We start from the raw sequence: 24,226 nt of genomic DNA on the forward strand, positions 1-24,226 counted from the left end.
GTTTTCTTCTTCTTAATGCAGAAAAAACATTAGAGTCTTATAGTAAACATACAAAATAAATTACAGTATGTCAATATTTATGTATGATTTCATAATGTACTGATAAGATTTCAGAATTTATCTAGTGACATTAGAAGTATTGGTATCAGGCCAGTGTGTAACAGACAAATTGATTTTTAGTTGAGAAAAGTAGCTTATGTCACTGTAGTCTGGATCTAGAAATAGGGTAGGTTTTTTATGCTGCAATAGTGTTGCTCTAAAGTGTGTAAATATGTTAATTCACAACTACTCAGATGACAGGTGTTTAAAGCATGCTCACAGGTAAAATTTTGCAATTCTTAAATTAATGAAATAAATTGCATAATGTTTAGAGAGTATAAGTTTTTATTATAAATAGAAAATGATGGCCTGCTTGAGCTACAGGCAGGGAGTGTTACTCCTTTTGTGACTGAGGATACTAGAGGCAGATGCCCATTCAAATGAAGCTTTATATCATTATTACATGTAATGTATGGTGGTTTTTCAACACATGAATCCTAGAAAGAAAGTGAAATATGGAAATAGTGATCCATTGATATTCAGTAAAAAAACCATCTGGCTTGAAATCTTTATGCAGATTTGCTTAAAATTTTCCAATGCATTTGAGACTATTCCTTCAAATGTATTTATTGCACTGCATTCTGGGAAAACCTGAGCACAAGCATGCTGTTAGTATGCCTCAGAGCAGGACTTACCACTTGGAGGTAACAAAACAAATAAATAGATTAAAAAAAGAGAGAGAAAAAAATCCCTTTAGATTTAGAAGGCTGTTACCATTATTCCTCTGTACTTTGCTATGCAGGTAAAATTCTCATTCCAGTTATACTTACTCAGAGTCATCAAAAGTGAGGTTTTAAGACCTCAGTTTAGAAATGCTTAGCCTTAGGTTTTATGCTTTTCAAATAACTTTTCTATGAAGATTTTTCAACTTTTAAGTGGAAAGTTGGTTTATTTTATGTCTGTCTGCTTCTATCAGTTAAAATTATCTTTAGTTGTGAATGTTGACCCAGTTGGTGTTCACGGCAAGATGGTTAACTCCTACATATGATACAATGCAGAAAGGTACCTACTATAATAACTGTAAGCTAACAGAAGGCAGATTCAATATAACTAAGGTTAAAAAGTCGGTATTTGTAGCAATAGTGTACCTGAAATACTGAACCACAGTGAATTTAAATATTATTTTAAATTGTAAATGTAAAGTACAACTTCAAACATCCCTATGTGTACCAACGGTATCTTTAGATTGTTAGATATCTACGCTGATCTCTTTTATTGTATTTTACCGGGGGGGGGAGGGGGGAGAAATATAAGAAGCTTTTATTGTGATACTGGTATCCTGCCTTAATGCTGCAGTATTTGTGTTAAAAACACTGAAGTTTCATGGTTAAATGCAAGTGCTACTCAAAACTATTAAGTATTTTGTGAAGTTGCTTGTTTGTTGCCCACCTAACTTTCCACCCTCCTGAGGGCTGTACCTAAACTAACCATCATGAGAAGAGTACATGAAAGAATACATAACAGTAAAATAAATGAACATGTTTGTACAACTTGTTCAAAGTAAACGTTCTCAATAAGCTTCCTCTTCCATTTGTCTCTGTGTGCAGAATCCAGCCATTCCAATGCAGAAGCTTCAAGACATCCAGAGAGCGATGGAGCTGCTCTCTGCATGCCAAGGCCCAGCAAAGAATATTGATGAGGCTACCAAACGCAAATACCAGTTTTGGGATACGCAACCTGTACCTAAACTTAGTAAGTTTGACTGGACCTGGGCATAAGATCTGTTTTACTGACCACTAAAAGAATATGTCCCAGCTGTGTGGCATGTTCTCTAAAACGGGTATGAAGTTGGACTGTGTGCGGTAGAGATCCTTAATCTTTTGTGTAGTTCACGTGGGATTCTTCATGTTCTCTAGGAAAGTGCTTGCCCTGCCAAATGATATACAGCAAAATACGGTGTTAATAAATCTCATTCTGATGTTCTCTATAAAAATGGGAAATGCTATTGAAATAGGATTCCTTTTGTATATTTTAGGTCTGAACTCTTGAACAACAGAATGTAGAAGTCTTTTCTATTTCAGGGAAAATAAGAACTCTTAAGTGGTGACAAAGAGTAAACTTTGATTTTATTTATTTATCTATTTATTTATTTTCCTTTTTTTTTTTTTTTTCAATAGATAGATTTGCTGTCACGGGGATAATGACTCTCTTGCTGTAGGTTACACTGTTTTCATGCAGCTTTAAGTGGATAATGGTGCATCTCTCATGCATGAACACTTTTACTGCTGTGTGTTCACGTGCTTCCTCCACAATGTACACTACCTTGAAGACCTGCTTTCTCAGAGTCTGTTCTCTGTCCTTGGTACCAAGTGAGATGGTGAGGTGACCTCTCCCTGCCTTTAATTTTGTAAGGAATTTGGCAGATTACTTTCTATACTGATCTGATCCTTGATAACACAGTTGGTAAATCTTAGTCTTTGTTGGAGAAGATAGTTGCTGACTCTCTTGCTTTTTCTGAATTGCTTTCTGAACCTTCTTCTTCCCCCTTCATTATCTTCAACTTAAGCAGTTGTAGCTCTTCAGTGCCAATGAAACTTGAGGACCCCACAAGTAAAGCAGTCTCAGTGCAATACCTGTCATTTTTCTGTTCTGCAGGTTTCTCTCCATAGCATTGGAGACTGGTGTAGATAAGCAGAAAGAAGGTAGAGTCTAAAGCACAGGAGCACTCTGCTCTCTTTTGCTCCACAGGCCAGCATTTCATATTAATCCATTTCTATAGCGTAATCCACAGTGATCTCATTTCTCCCTGACTTCCTTGCATAGAGAAGTCCAGAGTTGAGTCCCTGGATGCAATATTTTCCACTGGATTGAACTGACCTGCCCTGGCTCTTCTCCATACAAACTCTATCAAGACACGTCTGTAAACTAGTGGTAGTAATTGTCACAGTAGTTGTGCCTAGGCGGAGGAAGAGCCTAGCCAAAATATGTTGACATGTAAATCAAAAAATACTCTGGCCATAATGAAGCTTTTTCAGAGCTAGTTCAGGTGTCTGCGCAGCAGTTCCAGGAGTTCAGTTCAGGTTAGTCAATGTATCTTACAGCAGTTCTATAGAGATGAGAGTCTGTCACTTGCCAGCCTAAAAGGACCAATGCATTGGCTTTAAAAATTATTTGTTAGTGTTGTTCAGTAGAAATACGCTTTGTTGAATTTGGCCGGCAGAAGTTTTGTTCAACAGTGTTTATGAATTGCTTCTTGATCCCATTGATTTTTTTTTTTTTTCTTTTCCTTTATTTGCTGAATGAACATATTGGGAAGTCTTCACTACTTGATATGCTGGATATGTTTAGGTGGAAAAAAAAATAATCTGTTGATTCAAGAAATAGCTGTAGGGATCTTTGCATTAAATTAACTTCAGAATCCTTCTGCCTTCTAGTTAAAGTTGTTAGCAATAGGTCCTTTAGTTAGGCCAAGTCTGCCGTGTAGTGGCAGTAACATTTAGGCTATTGATACTTTCCAGAGTTTGCGTAAAGATGCTGGTGATGCTGACCTTCCAAACTGGATGGCAGGCCATTTGCTTACATCCTGGATGGCAGGATGTAAGTTCCATACAAAGGAACATTTGACTATCTAGAGCTTGATGATGGTGAGATAGGGTTGAGTGTCTATGGGTAAGAATCAGGGGGAAGGCCAACAAGGCAGATATCATGGTGGGAGTCTGTTGTAGGCCACCCAACCAGGATGAAGAGGCAAATGAAATATTCTATAAGCAACTGGGAGAAGCCTCGTGATTGCTAGCCCTTGTTCTCATGGGGGACTTCAACTTACCAGATGTCTGCTGGAAATACAATACAGCAGAGAAGAAACAGTCTAGGAGGTTCCTGGAGTGTGTGGCAGATAACTTCCTGACACAGTTGGTGAGTGAGTCAACTAGGGAAGGTGCCCCGCTGGACCTTTTGTTTGTGAACAGAGAAGGACTTGTGGGTGTTGTGGTGGTTGGAGGCCATCTTGGGCACAGCGATCGTGAAATGATAGAGTTTTTGATTCTTGGAGAAGTAAGGAGGGGGATCAGCAAACTGCCACCTTGGACTTCTGGAGGGCAGACTTTGGCCTGTTTAGGAGACTGGTTGACAGAGTCCCTTAGGAGGCAGCTCTAAAGGGCAAAGGGTCCAGGAAGGCTGGACATTCTTCAAGAAGAAAATCTTAAAGATGCAGGAGCAGGCCATCCCCATGTGCCGAAAGATGAGCCGGTGGGGAAGAAGACCGGCCTGGCTGAACAGAGAGCTTTGGCTGGAACTCAGGAAAAAGAGGAGAGTCTTTGGAAGAAGGGGCAGGCAAGTCAAGAGGACTACAAGGATGTCGTGAGGTTATGCAGGGAGAAAATGAGAAGGGCCAAAGCCCAACTAGAACTTAATCTGGCTACTGCTGTAAAAGACAATAAAAAATGTTTCTATAAATACATTAGCAGCAGAAGGAGAGCTAAGGAGAATCTCCATCCTTTACTGGATGTGGGGGGGAAACATAGTGACAAAGGATGTGGATAAGGCTGAGGTGCTTAATGCCTTGCCTCAGTCTTTAATAGTAAGACCAGTTGTTCTCGGGGTACCGAGTCCCCTCAGCTGGAAGACAGGGATGGGGAGCACAATGAAGCCCACATAATCCAAGGGGAAATGGTTAGGGATCTGCTACATTACTTAGACACACACAAGTCTACGGGGCTGGATGGGACCCACCCAAGAGTACTGAGGGAGCTGACGGAAGTGCTCACCAAGCCCCTTTCCATCATTTATCAGCAGTCCTGGCTAACTGGGGAGGTCCCAGTGACTGGAGGTTAGCAAATGTGACACCCATCTACAAGAAGGGCCGGAAGGAGGATCCAGGGAACTACAGGCCTGTCAACCTGACCTCGGTGCTGTGGAAGGTTACGGAGCAGATGATCTTGAGTGCCATCAAATGGCATGTAGAGGATAACCAAGGGATCAAGCCCAGCCAGCATGGGTTTAGGAAAGGCAGGTCCTGCTTGACCAACCTGATCTCCTTCTATGACAAGGTGACCTGCTTAGTGGATGAGGGAGGGTCTGTGGATGTTGTCTGCCTGGACTTTAAAGCATTTGACACCATTTCCCACAGCATTCTCCTGGAGAAACTGGCTGCTTTTGGCTTGGACGGGTGTACTCTTTGCTGGGTAAAGAACTGGCTGGACGGCTGGGCCCAAAGAGTGGTGGTGAATGGAGTTTACTCCAGTTGGCGGCCGGTCACAAGCGGTGTTCCCCAGGGCTCTGTGTTGGGGCCAGTTCTGTTTAATATCTTTATCAATGATCTGGATGAAGGGATAGAGTGCACCCTCAGTAAGTTTGCAGACAACACTAAGTTGTGTTGGGGGTGTTGATCTGCTTGAGGGCAGGAAGGCTCTGCAGAGGGACCTGGACAGGCTGGATCGATGGGCCAAGGCCAGTTGTATGAGGTTCAACAAGGCTAAGTGCCAGGTCCTACACTTGGATCACAACAAGCCTATGCAACGCCACAGGCTTGGCTGGAAAGCTGCCTGACAGAAAAGGACCTGGGGGTGTTAGTCAACAGCTGGCTGAATATGAGCCAGCAGTGTGCGCAGGTGGCCAAGAAGGCCAATGGCATCCTGGCTTGTATCAGAAATAGTGTGGTCAGCAGGACTAGGGAAGTGATTGTCCCTCTGTACTCAGCACTGGTGAGGCCGCACCTCGAATACTGTGTTCAGTTTTGGGCTCCTCACTACAAGAGAGACATTGAGGTGCTGGAGTGTGTCCAGAGAAGGGCAACGAAGCTGGTGAAGGGTCTAGAGCAGAAGTCTGATGAGGAGCGGGTGAGGGACCTGGGGTTGTTTAGCCTGAAGAAAAGGAGGCTGAGGGGAGACCTTTTTGCTCTCTACAACTACCTGAAAGGAGGCTGTAGAGAGGTGGGGGTCGGTCTCTTCTCCCAGGTAACAAGTGATAGGATGAGAGGAAATGGCCTCAAGCTGCACCAGGGGAGGTTTAGATTGGATATTGGGGAAAAAATTTCTTCACGGAAAGTGTTGTCAAACATTGGAACAGGCTGCCTAGGCAAGTGGTTGAGTCACAATCCCTGGAAGTATTTAAAAGATGTGTAGATGTGGTGCTTAGGGACATGGTTTAGTGGTGGACTTGGCAGTGCTAGGTTAATGGTTAGACTTGATGATCTTAAAGGTCTTTTCCAACCTATACGATTCTGTGATACTATGATTTGGCAGGTGATGCTCCATAGAAGAGGAACAGCTTCTGTTTATGGCTATATACTGAGGGACCGGAGTTGTAAAGTAAAGGAGGAGAAGAAAGCACGCTTTCATGTAGGATTTTAGGAATAAGTTTCACATTTCACCAGCATCCCTGAAATGCCCTGGCTTTGCCATGCCACTGCTCCTGACTAATCCTTTTGAGTTCAGGTCTGTTCAAGTCAGTGGTAAACGGGATCCAAGCCATAGCTTGTTAGCTGTGAGTACAACATGTTTGTCATGATGAGTCCGTGGATCTTGTGGCTGGCCAAATGCTATGCATGTGCTGATAAATTGCTGTCCTGTGTTATGAAATACTGGGTGTCAGCTGAGGTAGAGCAGTTCTGTGCATATCTATAGATATTCTGATGAGATAGTCGTTAGTCGGAATGCAATCTGTGAGAATGAGAAGTAGTATAAGCTCATAATACTAATTTTTTTGTCAGCATTTTTTGAAAGCTTCATGTTCCTATCATGTAATTGTGAGAAAATACATGATGGGAGTTACACAGTTTTGAGAACTATCAGGAAAGCTAGCAATGTAACTGTTCTTTTTTTTTTTTTTCCCCCTCTCCTTTTTTTTTTTCCTCCTCCTCCCTCAAAAGATGAAGTTATAACTTCACATGGTGCAATTGAACCAGATAAGGATAATGTCCGTCTAGAGCCATATTCTTTGCCACAAGGTTTTATGTGGGACACATTGGATCTTAGCAATGCTGAAGTTGTAAGTAAAACAATTTTTATATGTATCTAAAATCATTGAAGTTTATTCTGATTGATGTGTGTGGATAAATCTTTGGATTTTTTTGTGTTTGATTGTTTTCAGCTGAAGGAGTTATACACACTATTAAATGAGAATTACGTAGAAGATGATGATAATATGTTTAGGTTTGATTATTCACCTGAATTTCTTCTGTGGTGAGTAGCAAGTTCCACATTCTGCTCTGGCTGGAGTGCAAAGAAGTGTGTTTTTATTACATCTTCTTAGGCAGTAATTTGTAATTATTTCTGTCATCAATTCTAGGGCACTACGTCCTCCAGGTTGGTTACCCCAATGGCACTGTGGGGTTAGAGTGTCTTCAAACAAAAAACTGGTAGGATTCATAAGTGCCATCCCTGCAAATATTCGTATTTATGACAGGTAAAATGCACCATTACTTTTGTATTTGTAAAAGAGTAACACCATGAAACAAATCTTACACTGGTATCCATTGCCATAGTGAACTTAAAAAGAGAGAAGGAGGCTCACTGACCATAACGAGTAAGAATCCTGTGTATGTTGCAGAGACTATTTTATTCTCTCCCCTACCCACCCACCCACCCCCGGGGGGGGGGGGGGCAAAAAAAAGAAAGCTTGTGGGCTCCTTGCAGTGAAGACCAGTAATACATATTTAAGGAATTTTCTTATTGATGCATGATACAGATAATGACATAAAACTTTCTGACCCTACTGGAAAGTATTTAAAAGATAGTCAGTCAGCTGGACTTCCTTGGCCAGGTCTTCATACACTGACAATCATAAAATATTATGATACCACGTAGCATGTGCTTGGATGCCATTCTGCATCTTAAAGTAAGGCAATTGGTTAAGTCTCGATAGAGCTCTGAAAAAGGAGTGTTGCAAACACCTCAGATGCAGATTGCATATTGCACAATTTGCCATTGCAGTCACAATATCATAGATTAGTATTTGTTGCAGATGTACTTTGTTACAGGCCAATTTATTTTTACCTCAAATTCTTCTGTCACAACGTGGAAAACTACAATTATGCAAATGAAAATATGCAATGTGCAACTCTTTTTAACTTTTCCACTATTTAATGTCCTTTTAGTGTGAAGAAAATGGTAGAAATCAATTTTCTGTGTGTCCATAAGAAACTGAGATCTAAACGGGTAGCACCTGTACTGATTCGGGAAATAACCAGAAGAGTAAACCTGGAAGGAATTTTTCAGGCTGTTTACACTGCTGGAGTGGTACTCCCCAAACCTGTGGCCACTTGCAGGTAACCTAGGTGATGTTCATAATAATATCGGTTCCTACAGCAGTAATTTTAAAGAACATTTTATGTAATTGGATAGAAACAATAAAAGCATAAATTTCAAACAAATAAAATGTTGTGGCCTTGGCTAACCTGAGTGTTTGTCAGGGTGGGTTTTTTGGTTGGTTTCTTTCTTTCTTCCTCCCCCCCGCCCCCCTTCCCTCCCAGTGCCTTGGATAAAACAGCCTCTCAGAATAAAATCTAATTTTGGGTTTGTTTATCGTACTTCAAATAGACTAATAGATGTTTCTGTTGACCTTCTGGATGGAGCCATGCTAGCAATGACAACATTGTATACCTGTGTTTTTCAACTGGCCTGTTTCCCTGCTGGGACACTTCCCTGTTGACCTGATTGCTTGCCAAAGATGGCAGAGTGTTTCTGGGAATTGTATAATTTGCTTTTTTGAAATACTTTCATCTTTCCTGGAGAAAGGAGGACTTGATCGGCATTTGATAAAGATGGGAAAACTAATGTGAGAAGAGTTGTATGTAATCAAGTATAATTTCATTTGCTTGGAATGGATTTTATTTCTACTGCGAAAAGTTCAGTTCCAGCAGTATTAGTTCAGCTGTCTATCCTTCTGGAGGACAGAGTACTTTATGATTTGAAATCATGTTTGTACCTGTCAACACCAGAGATCCTGTAAGTTTCTGTAAGGAAGGATGGAGAAAAAAAAAAGCCATGCTGTGTTAGAGTAACCAGGGATGTTCTGTTGCACAATGATCTCCTAGGAAGAGGAGATCTCCTTCAGCAAACTACTTGGACATAAACAGAGGGTCCTGTCTGTACAAGAAAATAAATGTTACCATGTAAGTATGGTGAGATTGTCAGGGCTATGGCAAGTACTAAAATGTTTAACTCTATGATTACTCATTCTGTAATAAAAAGCATTTGCTTAGATTCAAAATATGGTGATAGCAGGCCTGTTTAAAAGCTATTGCTTGGATATAGCTTTTCCTTATCTTTTGTTGCCCAAGCTTCTTACAGACATAGTACAGGCTTGCTTAGAAACAAATTTGGAGAGGAGAAGGAGCAATGCAAGAAAGTAGGGAAATGGATGTAAGTAAAGCTGACACTTAAAATATTATTTAATCTCATTATTAATTTTATTTCCAGATATTGGCATCGATCACTGAATCCTAGAAAATTGGTGGAGGTGAAATTTTCACATTTGAGTAGAAACATGACTCTACAAAGAACAATGAAGCTCTACAGACTTCCTGATGTAAGCACTATGAATTCTAGAGAATCCCCACAGTTATTGTAAGGCCCAAAATAACCTTCCATCTGTCTCTGACAGCACAGGCTTTTCTGTGGAAAGGCAGTGTGTGCAGGACATTAAAAAAAAAAAAATCATCTCTGGTTGATGAAAAAGACCTTAAGGGCTATACTAAACAGAAGAGACTATTGCTGGAAATGTAGATCTGTATGGAGGAAATATAAATTTTGACCTAAAAGCCTTAAACAAACAAAGAAAAAACCAGAAACCTTGACTTCATAAACATGTGGGATTAAGTTGAAGATGCACAAGACTATGCTCGATATGATTAATCCGATAAAAGATTACTGGAACAGAAAATTAACAGTTCATGTCTTAAAATTCTCAGAGAAGTCCATCAGAAAGTTGGCTGAGTACAGTGGGATTGTTGATTCCACTCTAATTCACAGCTTTTTCTGTTCTGTCAGAGAATGTTGTTGTTCTGCAATAAGCAGGCTCAGCAAAAGCCACCTCAGTATGTTGTGTACTGTTTACTTGCATGGTCTAGCAAAAAAAAAAAAAGTGTTCTGGCATAGCTAGGATAGTAAAAAATATTTTTTCTCATGTTTGTAGCTAATAGTTAGGCTGGCAAAAGGGCTTAGGATGCATTTCCATGACAGGGCAAGTCACTGTAAGTAGTCTGAGATGTACTATTAAAAAAATCTCATTGCTGTAATTAATAGCCTATAGAAGCTAGTCTAAGCTTTACGATTGAAATCAATGTATGTGCTTGTAAAAGCTACCTTTCTATTTGGAGGGACTGCAGAATATCCTTTACCTGTACAATACCAGTAAACCTTTTTTTATTTAAACAAACCCTCCCTTTTGGTTAAAAAAATACTTTTTTTTTCTCACTTGTAGTACTTCGTAATGATTTATTTGACTTTGGAGAATTGTGTCTGTTGGTTATATTTAGCTTGATGCTGCAGGTTCTCTTACTACTTACATATTTGAGTAATACACTAAGCACTCCTTGGTATAAAGCACGTGCCATGGCTTGATCTGAACTCCTGCTGCTGTCAGAGATTCGTTTCCTGTGCTGCCTGCATGCTACCTGTGCCTGCACATGCAGCTTCTCCCTTGTGTGCAGGGCAGCAGTTTTCAGAGCTTAAGAATTAATAACCAAATTAATTAGTTTTTAATCTTGGAGAGCTAAATATAGCTTCCATCAAATCTTGCAGACATTTTTAATAGTCTAAAAAAGTGCAGTAGACAATTTCAAATATAGGTTTTGGTGGCAAGTCTAGTACTGTTTCTCATGCAAACAATACAGGAAAAGAATAGTTTAAAGAATAAGGGTCTTACTTACAGTGTAAAAAGTGTAACTACAGAGAATCATTAGAAACAACAGCAGTTGTACCCTGATCATCTTCCTTTATCATAAAACCCGGATTTCAACAGAAAAATAAATTATGGAAAACAAAGAATACATCATATCTCATTCATAAAATATAGCTAAGGCAGACATACTGTACAGAGATGTGCAAATAGAAAATAGGTGCTTTGAAAATCAACTTTTAAAACTAAGTGATGTAGGAGTCCATATGCCTCAGCTGTTTATTTTTAGATTGGAGTTGGGAGCTTCTCCCATGGAAAATAAAGATTTAATCTTTGTGCTAATGTTGTCTCTTTAGGTCTTGTGCTCTGGGTTTTTTTGGAGGTTTTTTCCTAAGAAAGGGTTTATGGGCTGTTGAGGATCTTTATCCTCAGTTTCAGGCTGTTATCATAAACAGTACTGTCACACAAATTTGTTCATTCAGGCCACACTGTCCTGTCCCTCGGCACCAAACACTGTTTCTCACATTTTAACCTCTTTTCTTAGTGTCCTTGGAATATCATTGCCCCTGGGAGCTCATCTCCCTTTAAGAGGAATTAATAATTCATAATCACTTGAACAGTCTGAATTAAAAGGTTTTCAGAAATAATAAATACTGTAATTAATAAATACCACCCTCACTGAAGGCTGTGTTTGTGCACGTACCTATAGATATAAAAAATAAAGTTTTTTTTTTCTAGTTGTTTAATCTCTTGAGCAAGAAGTTTTCTGAAAGAGGTAAACTTTGGCTGTGTTTAGAATAAGGACAGGAGCATGTTTGTCTCTGTATGTCTTTTCCTGACTGATTGAGATCCTGAGCCAGGATACTTGCGTGAATATGTGCCCAGTGCAGCTTGATATGTGAAGCAGAGAAACAAATTTTAGCCCAGTTCTGTACACTTTCCCTCACCTCTGGGGCTGCAAATAATAATTTACTAGTGGCCATTCTGAGTGTTGCTGGGGGATAAATATGTTCCAGCCCAGTTGCTTTTCCTCCCATCCTGCTCCACTGTATGGCTTTAGAAGAGGGACGAAGGCTTGGAGGGAGCAGAAATTAACGTTTCATATTGTAGTTCATAAGGAGGTTATGAATGAAATACAGCATAGGAAGTGTCATGTTGATGAGTCAGGTGAATACCCTTATGGATTCAGGGCATTTAAAAATCTAGGTGATGTGCTTGTTGTGGAGGAAAACCATAGTCCCAGGCTGCTCAGGAAAGCAGGAAGACTAAAATGTAATACACAGGCCAGAGCTGTGCCACAACATGCCTTGATTTTTCATCTGGCTGCTGACTCCCAGAGCATGTGAATAAATACCTCCCCCAGAATAACGCCTTTTGAACGGAGCATAATATATACTATGCTAATTTCAGGCTTCCAGTAATCAAGTCTCTACCTGGCTGCTCTTGCAATTGACTTTGCTATAATTAATGTGATATGTGCCCAAGTATGTAGCTCAGACAGATGAAGCCGGATAAATGAGCTCTGAAGAGAACGAGCCTTAGACTCCCTACAAGGAAACATTCAGGAAAGCTAACAAAAACTGGAGAGAAAACTTTAATCACCTTTGCTTGTTTAAACATTAATTGCATAGTACTGGAAAGCAATTTTTTCCTCTTCTGATGTTTAAAGTCAAATAAATAACTTTATTTGTTAAAATAATGTAGGCTTTTAATTTCAGGCAGTTGTAAGTTATGAGAAGCTTTCTTGTTAACAGAACAGCAGTTGTGCTTGTATAGAAAGTTGAGTTAGCAAGGGAGTTTCCAAGTGTTAACAACAGGTGGAATTTTTTTGTTAAATAACTTCTAATTAAGCTTTATCAGCTGACTTTGGTTTATAGCTTGACTGTAATTTTCATAAGTTTGAATTGCAAGTGTTCTTGTCTTCAGATTAACTTCTGATATGCAAGTTGCTTTATGTTTTGTTTCTGTGTCTGGGCCCTAGGTAGTTTAGAAGAAGATGAGAAATAAAGACTGACCTAAAAAAAAAAAATAATAATAATACAAAATGCGTGAGGTCTAGGCTGTTGGCCATGGTATCTCTTTCTCTGGAGAAATGAAGTTGTTTCAATAATGAAATATAAAGATTGAAGTGCCCCAGACTGTCTCAATAATTAGAAGAGAGGGAATTCCGACTGAAAGCTGCTTGTAAAGTAGCATAATGAATTAGGTGGCTGGGGTAAAGTAGGCTGATAATGAATGCATTATAGCAAGTGGAGTGACTCTGCAACCTACTTTAGGCCTTTGCTGTGTATGCAGTTTTCCTTTCAATATCTTAACATTTATTTTTCTTTTGTTACAATAAGGCCACAAAGACTTCAGGTTTGAGACCAATGGAACAAAAAGATACTAAAGCAGTACAAGAATTAATCAACACTTACTTGAAACAGTTTAATCTTGCTCCTGTGATGGATGAAGAAGAGGTAGCCCACTGGTTCCTGCCTCGGGATCATATTATTGACACTTATGTAGTAGAGGTAAAACGTGCCCGAACTACTTCATGAATGTATATGTGAATGCCACTTAAAGTTCATATCAGCATCAAGTTTTTGAAGTGTGGACAGTATGAAAAATGTGTGCTATAGGTAGAATTTGATATAATTATTCCAAGCTTTGTTCTTTGTATTGCATTCTGTTAATGAGAAAATGTTTGGTTGTGATAAACTGCAGTGCTCTTATAACAGGATATTTTAAAGAAGAATTTTGAAATCTCAAAATATCACTATCTTAGAAATATTACAGCAAATAACCTTACATATGTTAAAAACAACCCTTCCACCTGCATTCCTCCATTTTTTTCCATAGAGATATGACATGATAATAATCAGTGGTCTTCAAATCTCCTTTTCTAGAAAAAAGGAAAAATGATACAATGACTGAGATAAGGATTTGGTTTGAATTCAGTATCATTCTCTCAGGTGTCTAAGTTTCTGCCACACACCAGTTCAAAATTCTTTATTTTTAAAACCAATTTTAGGGACACCTGCTGGGGGAATTATGTCTTCTGATGGTCTGCTTCAGTAAAATACATGTTTTCCAGTAAGAGCATGTGTGTATATGTGTATGAATTTGTATATGTGTGTGCGTGTATATATACACATGTGGATGCATGAGTATATGTAAAATAGCAAAGTAAAAGTTAACATCCCTTGGTGCTGTCATGAGTTGCTGTCAGCTAGGAGTTCAATTATCTTGAAAATTATAATCTTTGTCCACTAACAAGGTGGAGAGCATCATCTGTTCCTACCACTTACTCTTTTCTCCCCATCCTGCCACCCCCACCCTCCAACTTGTTGGTCACAACGCTTCTTGCAAAATAAGCAGTGCAGGAGTAGATTAGCGTTTGGATTGGAAATCTCCAAGGCATGGTTGGAACAGCTGCGATAAAGCTAGTGGAGAAAGATACAATCTTCCCTTTGAGTCCGTGCTAAATCAGTTGTAGACATCGTATATAGGTAGTGTGTTACTTTGTTTAGAGTGATAAGATTATTTGAAAATTATCAGCACTAACCAGCTCCTCACAGAAGCTGCAGATCGTGAAGCTCACTGTTCCCACACTGTGCAGGAGTCTCTGCTGAACTTACTGCTGCTGGAGATGAGAGGTCCTGCTCATCAGTTGTCATTGTCCAGGCTTAGCTTTCTGCTTACTTTGTAGTGGGTCTAGTGCTCAATGGACTCTTCCATGGTCTAATTTAATTTATTGTCCCTCCTTCTTTCTCCACTCTGCCTTCTTCCCGCCCCCCACTCCCTGGGTTGGTTTTTGGCTTTGTTGGTGAGTTGAAGCCTACAGAAGAGTCCACAAGCATCAGGATCAGCATGAATGTGCCATTGACAGTGCCATTTTAACTGAACGCTGCAGTCTTCACTTGCTTGTTTTACACTGTCTCTTGAACTAGTTTTCACTATAGAAAATGTACGTTTGTTAGTGCTTAAAATCTTTTTAAGACCTGTGTGACCTGGAGAAGTTAGTGTCAGATTTTTAAGTCATCTTTGTAATGTGCAGAGCTAAAACCTTAAAATACTCTCTATAATTCCTGAATTAATATTTTCATCATCCTTACTGAATTTAGTGAGTGACTTAATAATTCTGTTATTTGTTGTTAGTTTACATCTACTATGGAATCTGTACCTGCTCTAAGACAATAGCTTTTTTTGCATGTGATGGGTTCAACTCTTTTACTTTTTACTGTAGAAGCACTATCAGTTTAAGGATCCATGTGAGGTCGTTCACTGAGTTCAAAATAGTGGGCATCAGTCATTCAAAAATAAAGCAAACAAGCAAGAACAGGCATTTGTGTGTCTCCTTTGCCTTATTTTCTTGGAGATATCAGGAGACCCAATTGGAATAGGAAGAGTGAAAATCTGACTAGTTTTCTGTGCTCAGCACGTCAGTCACAACCCATGTAATAATTATTTCCCATTTCCTACTAATCTACACTCTTGAAGATGGTTAAACTTCATTAGGTGCGTGAAATATTAAGAAAGTTTATGTAGGATACTTTAGATTTCTGTATAAATACTTTTTTTATGACTAGTGGTCTTATTAGAATTTCAATGTGATTTAGCACTGTTGTCTAGCAAATTGATTGTGCTTGTTGATTAATAATCACTAGAGCTGATTTAAATATGCTTTGTATACCAGCACAATATAATTTTTTTTCTGTTTTTAGAAAGTTGAGAAAGTTAGTCCTCAATGTGAACGTCATCAGATTTAAAAAATATTCTTTTAAAAATAAGCTCAATTGGAAAAAAATTTCTATACTTTTTTTGGAAGTGTGCTTTGCTAGCTTTGTTTATAGCAAGCTAAGCTTGGGAAACAAACTGAAATGCTTTGGCAATTGGTTGTCAAAATGTTATTGGTGTAATAGACTAGAAAAATCTAAATGTTTGTTTCCTTTTCTGAAGTGACCATTTCAGGCTTCAGTCTCGCTTTGATATATAGATACATCCTTGGCAAGAATTCAATTTCTTCAAATCTTAGCCAAGATTACCTGTTATGGTATAACAGTTACAATGTGCAAAACTGTGCTGCATTTATTACTTACTTTCTATAGAATTGCCATGTTAGCCTAACCAATAACTGAGTGGTTACTTCTTATTAATTGACCTTTTTTTTTTTTTTTTTTGTAGGGCTCAAATGGTATTTTAACAGACTTCCTGAGTTTCTACACATTACCTTCAACAGTGATGCACCATCCTGTTCATAAAAGCCTCAAAGCAGCCTATTCCTTTTACAATATTCATACAGAAACCCCACTGTTGGACTTAATGAATGATGCACTCATTATAGCTAAATTGGTAAGTTGGGGGGGGGGGTCTGCTTCTTTCACAAAAGTACTCTTAGGAGTAGTGGCAAGGTAAGAACTGGCAGCAATTTATCCATGTCATTGTATTCTGTTTTCTTTTACTGTCTACAGCACAGAGTGCAGTTGATGAGACATACAATATATATATTAAAATATAAAACACTATGCTTGTTTTTCCTTTTTACTTTGAGTGATGCTAGGGAATGACAAGTGCATGAAGATCAAGTGTTTGCAATAGCTTGAACAGTGTAAACATCCAAGAGCACACTGATGACCATATTCACTAAGTACCAGAAGAATGGAAAGTGTCACTAAAATAGTTTCCCTTGGAGATGAGTTAATAAGTTCTATTAAATGCATTTTGTTCGTTTAAACTATTTCTTATTTCTACAAAATGTAAAAGTTTATTTGTGCAAGCTTTATCATTTTACTTGTTACTAATTGCTGCCTGTAAAGCTCTGCAGATGATGTCATGTAGCTTTTAAGCATACCTTCATGCATGGAATTACATTGATAGACGGTTTAGTTGAGTGGAAGGGCAGAGGCTATAAATGAAGTTTTTAAACATAAGAATTGTAAGAGTTTAGTCTGTCTGATGAAAAACTAATGCTCAGTCCTTAATCATCAGGGTTTCATGAGAGTGCAGTGCAAACGCCAGTGGCAATGTAGTCTGTGGTACGGAGCTGTGCAGGTGATGCACATCCCAGCACTCTGAATGAATTCTCAAAGACCCATTTAGCCCTGGCAATTCACAGCACTGCACAGGCTTCATCCAGTCCATGGCATCCATTCTAGCAACCATTCCCAACACACTGCAGAGCATAGGCATGTTTTCTGTTCCTCATGCTTGAAGCTTGCCCCTCCCAGCTGAAGTGTTGCCACCGCACTGCTTGTGGTATTACACCTACCAGATGAGTGCTCAGTGCAAGCAAATGTTAGCTGTGCTCCAGCCGACCATGTTCAGAGCTGTCCGCACTGCATGTGGCACAGGGATTTCTGTGTTGATCCTGTATGAAGCCAGTGATGGTCTGCAAAGGCTGTATCTGTTCAGACTTCAGGCTGCATGAAAGCAGCCACATAGTCTTCAGCTTGTCTCTCTCAGCCGTGTTCGTGCAGCACTGCAGCTGAGCAGATATCTATGACATGAACTGCTTGCTGAGGCTTGTTGACCTATAAGCAGTATTGAGTTGAATAACTACTTGGCAAGGAAAACTCCTGGATAGTCATGGGGAATATAGAACCCTGTTACTCAGGCTCCAGAATAATACCAAAGGAAGTTCAGAGACAGACTTTGAAAGGTTTTAAGATATATGAAGATACAGGAAGGTGGCTAGTATAATTTTCAGAAGTGGTTAAAAATACTAGTACTACTTATTCTTAAAAGTCAAAGTGGAAAAAGGAATAAACATTGGTCTCCATTTTAAGTGTGGCATAGGGAGCTGAGTGGCTGGCCATTCACTAGGCCACAGATGGAATGGGTAAAGAAGCAGTTACATGGTCTAACCGCAAGGCTTTGCACCTTCCCCTGTCTACATTTCTTTCTGAATGTGACGTGCAATCCTTTTCTTTTAAATGGATCATCGTATACTTAGAATACTGGGATTTAGGCACCTGTGGATTTCCAAAGTCCCTGCTGGGCCCGTCTGCATCATTAGATGCTGAATTACATTTGCAGATCTGGCACATGGACTTCTAGATGAGGAGAGGTGAGGCAAGGCAAGAGAAATGATAAATGCACTCCTATTCACAGCTTTTTGTTTACAAATGTACTGGGTCTGGCTGGGATGGAGTTAACTTTCTTCCTAGCAGCCCATATGGTGCTGCGCTTTGTGACTAAAACAGGGCTGATAACACACCAGTGTTTTGGCTGTTGCTGAACAGTGCTTGCACAGCCTCAAGGCTTTCTCTGTTTCACCGCCAGCAAGTAGGCTGAGGGTGGGCAAGAAGTTGGGAGGGGACACAGCCGGGACAGCTGACTGCTACTGACCAAAGGGATATTCCCACCATATGATGTTGTGCTCTGCAATAAAGGCTGAAGGAAAAGAGGAGGAAGGGGGGGGATGCTCCTGGTTATGGCATTTATCTTCCCAACCAACCATTATGCATGCTGAGACCTTGTTTTCCAGGAAGCAGCTTGACATCTGCCTGCCGATGGGAAGTAGTCAATGAATTGCTCTTTTTGCTTTGCTTGTGCGTGCAGCTTTTGTTTTCTCTATTAAACTGTCATTATTTTGATTCACAAGTTGTCTTGCCTTCCTTCTGTGTTCTCCCCATCCCATGGGAGAGGAGCGAGTGAAAGGCTGGGTGGGTGTTTGGCTCTTGGCTGGGGACAACCCACCACAGTCCTTTCTGTACTTTCACTCCCAAAGAATGCATTTTGGAGGTACAGATTCAACTCAGCAAATTGCTTTCAGGGTTTGCATGTCAGTTTAATATTGACTTTTATCTTCATATTATGCTATATAAAATTAGCATAGAACTCAGTCTAGTAGAATCTTGACAATTATAGGACACAATGCTTGACCTCCAAAGCAAAACCCAAAATATGGAGTTATGCACTTAGGTTCCATGTATTCTGCATGGAGAGAGTGGGATTTTGCAGCAGGATAATCCCACCAAAACCCTGCATATTTTGTTGTTGAAGCTGACACTAAGTTTCTCGTTCTAGAACAGGAGAGAGCTTATAAATAGGGAAGAATTTCACTTCTGAGTCTGCTCTAATGATCTGGCAGAGCTGTGGAGGAAGTATCTTCAAACAGGAACTTTTTTTATACTTCTCAGAAGATATTAACCTGAACCTAATCTGCGGATGTTTAGATACTAAATTAAAACTACATCTGTAGTCTTTATCATTTATTTGAATTTTGAGTGCTTAATTGCAGAGCTTCATTAGTGTGTCTATACCTACAGTGTGTCTCTATTCTCCCCCACTTCCCTTCCTGCCTTCTGAGATTTCTGTTACTGTCTATTATTAACTTGGAATATTTCAAAATTTACTTCTTTAGATGCCAAGTGTCAAATCCTTGCCACCTTATTTGTCTTGTTTCTGTGTGTTTTTCACAGCACATTTAACTTAGCATATCTTCATCTGCACACAGAATGATCTTTGAGTAAGGTAGTGGGGAACATTACTAAACTCACTGTGCTTTGTGACTTTCTTTTAAATAGTCCTAAGCTGATGGATAGCTTAAAATGCTCTTTTTTCTTTAACCCCCTTTTTTCCTAATATGGGGTGCTTATTTAAAGAAAAAAATTACGTCCATTTTTTGTACTGAGTAAAGAATGTTCCTTACCATCTTCTTGTGTTTAAGTAACTGAGCATTATTGTCTGGTAACTTATTTTTATCTTAGAGTATAGAAAGTCCTGCTGATGCACTGCCTTTGTGCTGTTAAAACTCCAAGATCTTAGGTCAGACTTCCTGGCAGTTAATTGCAAATAAATGGACTTTTATATCCAGACCCCCAAGCAAATTCAGCTATTCATACATGATTGTCACTGTGATGGCTTAACTGACCTTGTTTTTATGTTGCTTGTTAAGAGTTCACAGTGAGTTGGGATTTGAGTATGTTTGTGTTGCCACACAAAACCCTGAGACTAATTCGGCTATGTAGCTGTTCTGAGAGCAAAATGGCTCTTTGAGTGGTGAATTTGGGAAGCTGATGAAAAGAGGAGTTGGTACAGGGTGCATGAGTAGGGGAGGAGGAGTACCATCTGAAAGATGGGAGTTCTAAAGACAATGGCATTTCAGAAAAGGACCAAATCACAAAAATAAAATCTTTATCATTAACAGAATGATAAATGTCTGAAGAACACCGTAAGCTGTATTTATGCAGCTTTAACTGGAATAGGCCATGTGTGTCAAAACACTGTATGTGACTGTAAAAAATGCATATCTATAAGGATAAAATAATGGATAATGCTTTAGGGACTCTTCAGACCTTTACCCCTGAAAGTGGCTTTAAAATTCCTACCCTTTTGGAGATCATCTTCAAGCAAAGTTGTGCCTCATACTTCACTTTTTATTGGGAAAATTTCTTTGTGTGTGTACCTAATTAAAAGGCAGGATTTATTCCCTTGTCTTTTTTTCCACTTAACTAGCCTAGTCTCTTGGATATTGTATGCCACTGTGTAAAGTATCATTTATGCGTCATTTGAAACTTTAAAAAGTAAACTTAAAAAAATGTTTTGCTATTGCCAGAAAGGATTTGATGTGTTCAATGCACTAGACTTAATGGAAAACAAAACATTCCTGGAAAAACTCAAGTTTGGGATTGGAGATGGAAATTTGCAGTATTATTTGTACAACTGGAGGTGTCCTGGCATGGAATCCGAAAAGGTAAGAGAGAAAAAAAGAGCTTCGGAATTCTGTTAGGTATAATGGTACATTAATCTACACTGGCCAAAATGGGCAGAAGTTTTAAAATAACTTTTTTAATTGGTCATATTTAAGATCCATAATTGAGGTGCAGAAAACTAACGATGTTTAGATTTATTGCCATACTTGAACTAAAATACTATATTTTTCTTCTTTCTTTAGGTCGGTCTTGTATTACAATGAGGACATTTATGTTTCTAGAACTCTGAGGTCATCGTTTGAGTTAATTTGATCTCCATAACTCTTGGAACGGTATTGTTCAAGAGGAGTAAAAGCACAACGTCAGTGATACTGAAATAGTCCATTAAACCTGAACAATGAAGACATCCATATGTGACCAAATTTATGCATTTTCAGATAGATCAGAAGGTTCATGAAACTCTTTTATTGTCCATGAAAAGAATAAAAGCACATTCATTTAAGTTTCAAAGCTTAGCTTGCACCTTGATGAGAAGAAGGTATTTTTTTTCCACTCTGTAGAAAAGACTGTTTTGTACAAACTGAACTTCAGTGGTGGATTAGGGTACAAAAATATTTGCTATTATGTGGATGAACTGCTGCATTTCTATTTATTAAGTGGTGGTGTATGTTTGTCAGTGTAACAGAATGAAGGATACAAACTTGAGTATCTTTGCTTATTTACTTCACGTGGATATCATCATTTGGGGGAAAATCATGAAGTACAATACGTTTGTAGCTCTATGAAAGTCCTGGATGTTTTTGTAACTGGAGCAGTATGACAATGTACTGGTTTAACTAGTGCATTTGTTTCTCCATGAGCAACGCTGCCAAATCAATAAAAATACAGATTTGTACTTTGATCTTCAATAGATCAGTGGATTGATTTAACAGTATCGCACTGTTCAGTGCAGGTGTTACCTATGTTGCCGGAATGATAATACATTACTGTACTTAATTTACAGTTGTGGCACAAAACCTTAGTTTTTCCTCAGTAGAATAACATCAGCCTGTGTGTAAAACTAAGAATTTTAGTAGTGCTATCAGGATATTTATAGTTTGAATGTTTTCAACGCTTCTGCAAAATTGCACATATTCCTTTGTCTACTTTGATTTCCTATGAAGTCTGTAATGAAAAGTATCTTGTGTAAATATGTATTCATAAATTGTTCCTGGTAGTGTTTTTATCCTGACTTTGGAACAAGAAGTTTTGCTATATATGTGGCTGGTAAGCAGAAGAGAAGTGCTCTACCCTCAGTCCTTGGAAGTCTGTGCACTGCGCTTCCTGAATTGTAGGAGGGCTGATCTTGGTTGTTGGGGGAGCTGTTTTAATTCCCTCATGAATGCTCGGCAACCAGAGCGGCTTCTGAAGCACTTTATATGCATTCCAGCGTCATAGCTAGATATGATAGCAGTTCTTTCGGCTCACGGATGCTGCAGTAACGTGAGCACCGAGAAAATCTGCAGTAAGAAACTGTTCTAGCTGAAAGTGCCAAATTGTGGTAGTGAAGCCTCTGTGCTGTGAGCATCTTTTGAATGTGACTTGAATATCTCATGAAATGCAAATGTCTAAACTTTCCTTTTAAACATGCCTGTAATTCTGACAGCAGATTTTGCTGAAAGTTGCATTCTGTACCTGAAAACTTCAATTCAGATGAAGATAAATTTCTCTGTTCTTCATAACTGCTAGCCCTACCCACCTCCTTATAGCAGTGCGGTTTTTCTTTCTTCCCGCTCCTTTTCCAATGTGTGAATGGTTTGTGGTTTGGTTTCTTTTTCTTGTTGAATTGTGGTGAGAGGATTCTGCCCTAGCGACAGTGATAAATACTTTCCCTTATTGCGTTATAGCTCTGTGATTAAAGCATTTGACCTCCTTCAAACAAAGGAAGGGATTGAACACAGTTTGTCTGACGCCTGGGTGGGCACCAGCTCGGGACCCCCTGAATTTAAAGGGGCTTCAAAGGAGATCTTTCAGACATCTAATGGTGCAATTGGGCTTTACAACTTTGGCCACTCTGATGCCTGTCTGCTAGTAGCAGTCATAAAAGATGATGCAGAGAGAGCTTTGACTCTGTGTGAGGCCTGAGCAGAATTAAGTGCCTGAAAATGTAGTCAATGGTAGTGATACCTGAGGTAACAAGAAGGATGATTTAATCTCAACTCCATCGAAGACTTAAGTTCTTAACTCCTAAAAGGCAGGAGGGTGCCTTCCCGGCTGGGCGTTTGCACTGGAGCCCACTGGGATGAGGAGGAGGTTCACCACGGTGCTCTGTGCGTTCTGCTTTGGCTCTAGAGGCAGAGCCTGGGCAATCCTCACTCAGCTGCTGCCTAACGTGAGGTGGGATAGCAGGGCATAGCTCTGTCCTCCTGGCTAAGGTACTTCCTTGCTAGGAAGCGATCACGACCCAGCTCTCCCTAATCTGGGCAAGTGGTCTTGAATGCTAGGTGAATGATGTGCTCATGTTCTCTGCCTTCCCTCCCCTCAAAAAAATGCAAGTGGAAGAAATGGTAGGCAGACATTTTCTTTTCTCCTCTCTTCTCTGAAATCAGAAGGCAAATGCTCCCCAGTACTATTGTTTGGAAAAGCGTTGAGGCCACAATGGGACCAAATATGTCCAGGTAGAAGACCTGAACCTGGGTTTCCTGCAGCCTGGCTTTCTGCCCTAGTCTTGGGGTAATTGCACATGAAGGAAGGAGTGTGGTCACTCTGTCCTGTCTTCTGGGAAAACAGTGCCCTTTGCTTCTGAATCTGATGGATAAACATCTCTTGTCTTATTTTCTGGCTCACGCTGCACGTTAACTGAGGGGAAGGAGGGCAGGGTCGTGCTCCTGTAGAAGCTGTGCAGTGCTGTAGCTGAGAGAGAAAACTTCCAGGGCCAGAGAGCATGAGGGAAGGGGCCATCTGAGCCTAGGTGTTGGGGCAGTTCCTAGAGAGTCCTGTTCATGAACCTGTGTGTGTTACCTAACAGCTGTGTAATCCTGCATGGTCTCTTCTGTCCCTGTTGAGTGCTCAAACCTTTTGGCTAGCCATGCTCTTCATCTCACGTGCTTTGCTGAAGTATTACAGCATCAAGAGGATGTGAACCTTGAAGGTGTCCCAGCCTGCACCCACGCAATAGGACAGTTGCTCAGGAGGTGGAATTGTGGCAACTCACTCTCGCTTCCTAAGCAGGTACTTAACTAAAGGGTATTATCAGTGTGGGTGCCACTCAACAGTGTGGGTCGGCAGCTCAACAGGAGAGGCTCTTTTGTTGTCTCCAAAGTTGAGCCTGCCTGTGCATTAGGCTTGCTATGAACAACTACCAGGTAAGACTCCTCAAAACCTATAGATGGTTTCATAAAGATTGGCAAACTTAAGGCTCACTCCACCACCTTTCCCACCAATCTTCTAAAACATCTACAATTTCTTTCCTAGAGCAACTTTCTATCTGTGGAGGGAATGCAAATACCTGAAGAGAGCTATAGACCTGGGCAGGCAGCAAAGTGCTTGAAAGATGGTTGCTGTGCTTATGTTCTTTACCACAGCTAATAATGCTCTGTTTCAAGATTTAAGTGTCACAGTTAGCCAGCATGAGAATTAAATACGCTAGTTCTAGCATGCCTTCAAAATTTTATGCATCCAAAAAGCCAAAGCGTATGACATGTATGAAGGACTACAAAGCAAGGCAAAAA

The 24,226-nt window shown here is 39.8% G+C and overlaps 1 protein-coding gene across 1 annotated transcript in view; it reads left to right on the forward strand.

The window, feature by feature from the left end:
- The window catches only part of NMT2 (N-myristoyltransferase 2), a 33,684-nt gene extending 12,267 nt beyond the window's left edge, over positions 1 to 21,417 (forward strand). The window contains exons 3-12 of the mRNA XM_075492732.1: positions 1,647 to 1,791; positions 6,908 to 7,026; positions 7,129 to 7,220; positions 7,327 to 7,443; positions 8,135 to 8,305; positions 9,459 to 9,567; positions 13,221 to 13,391; positions 16,045 to 16,212; positions 20,420 to 20,557; positions 20,759 to 21,417. Coding sequence (XP_075348847.1) covers positions 1,647 to 1,791; positions 6,908 to 7,026; positions 7,129 to 7,220; positions 7,327 to 7,443; positions 8,135 to 8,305; positions 9,459 to 9,567; positions 13,221 to 13,391; positions 16,045 to 16,212; positions 20,420 to 20,557; positions 20,759 to 20,779 — 1,251 coding nt within the window. The 3' untranslated portion in view covers positions 20,780 to 21,417. The remainder of the gene's footprint in view (positions 1 to 1,646; positions 1,792 to 6,907; positions 7,027 to 7,128; positions 7,221 to 7,326; positions 7,444 to 8,134; positions 8,306 to 9,458; positions 9,568 to 13,220; positions 13,392 to 16,044; positions 16,213 to 20,419; positions 20,558 to 20,758) is intronic.
- Positions 21,418 to 24,226: the final 2,809 nt, after the last annotated feature.

The sequence above is a fragment of the Mycteria americana genome, chromosome 2 (assembly GCF_035582795.1).
Source record: "Mycteria americana isolate JAX WOST 10 ecotype Jacksonville Zoo and Gardens chromosome 2, USCA_MyAme_1.0, whole genome shotgun sequence".
NCBI classification, from domain to species: domain Eukaryota; kingdom Metazoa; phylum Chordata; class Aves; order Ciconiiformes; family Ciconiidae; genus Mycteria; species Mycteria americana.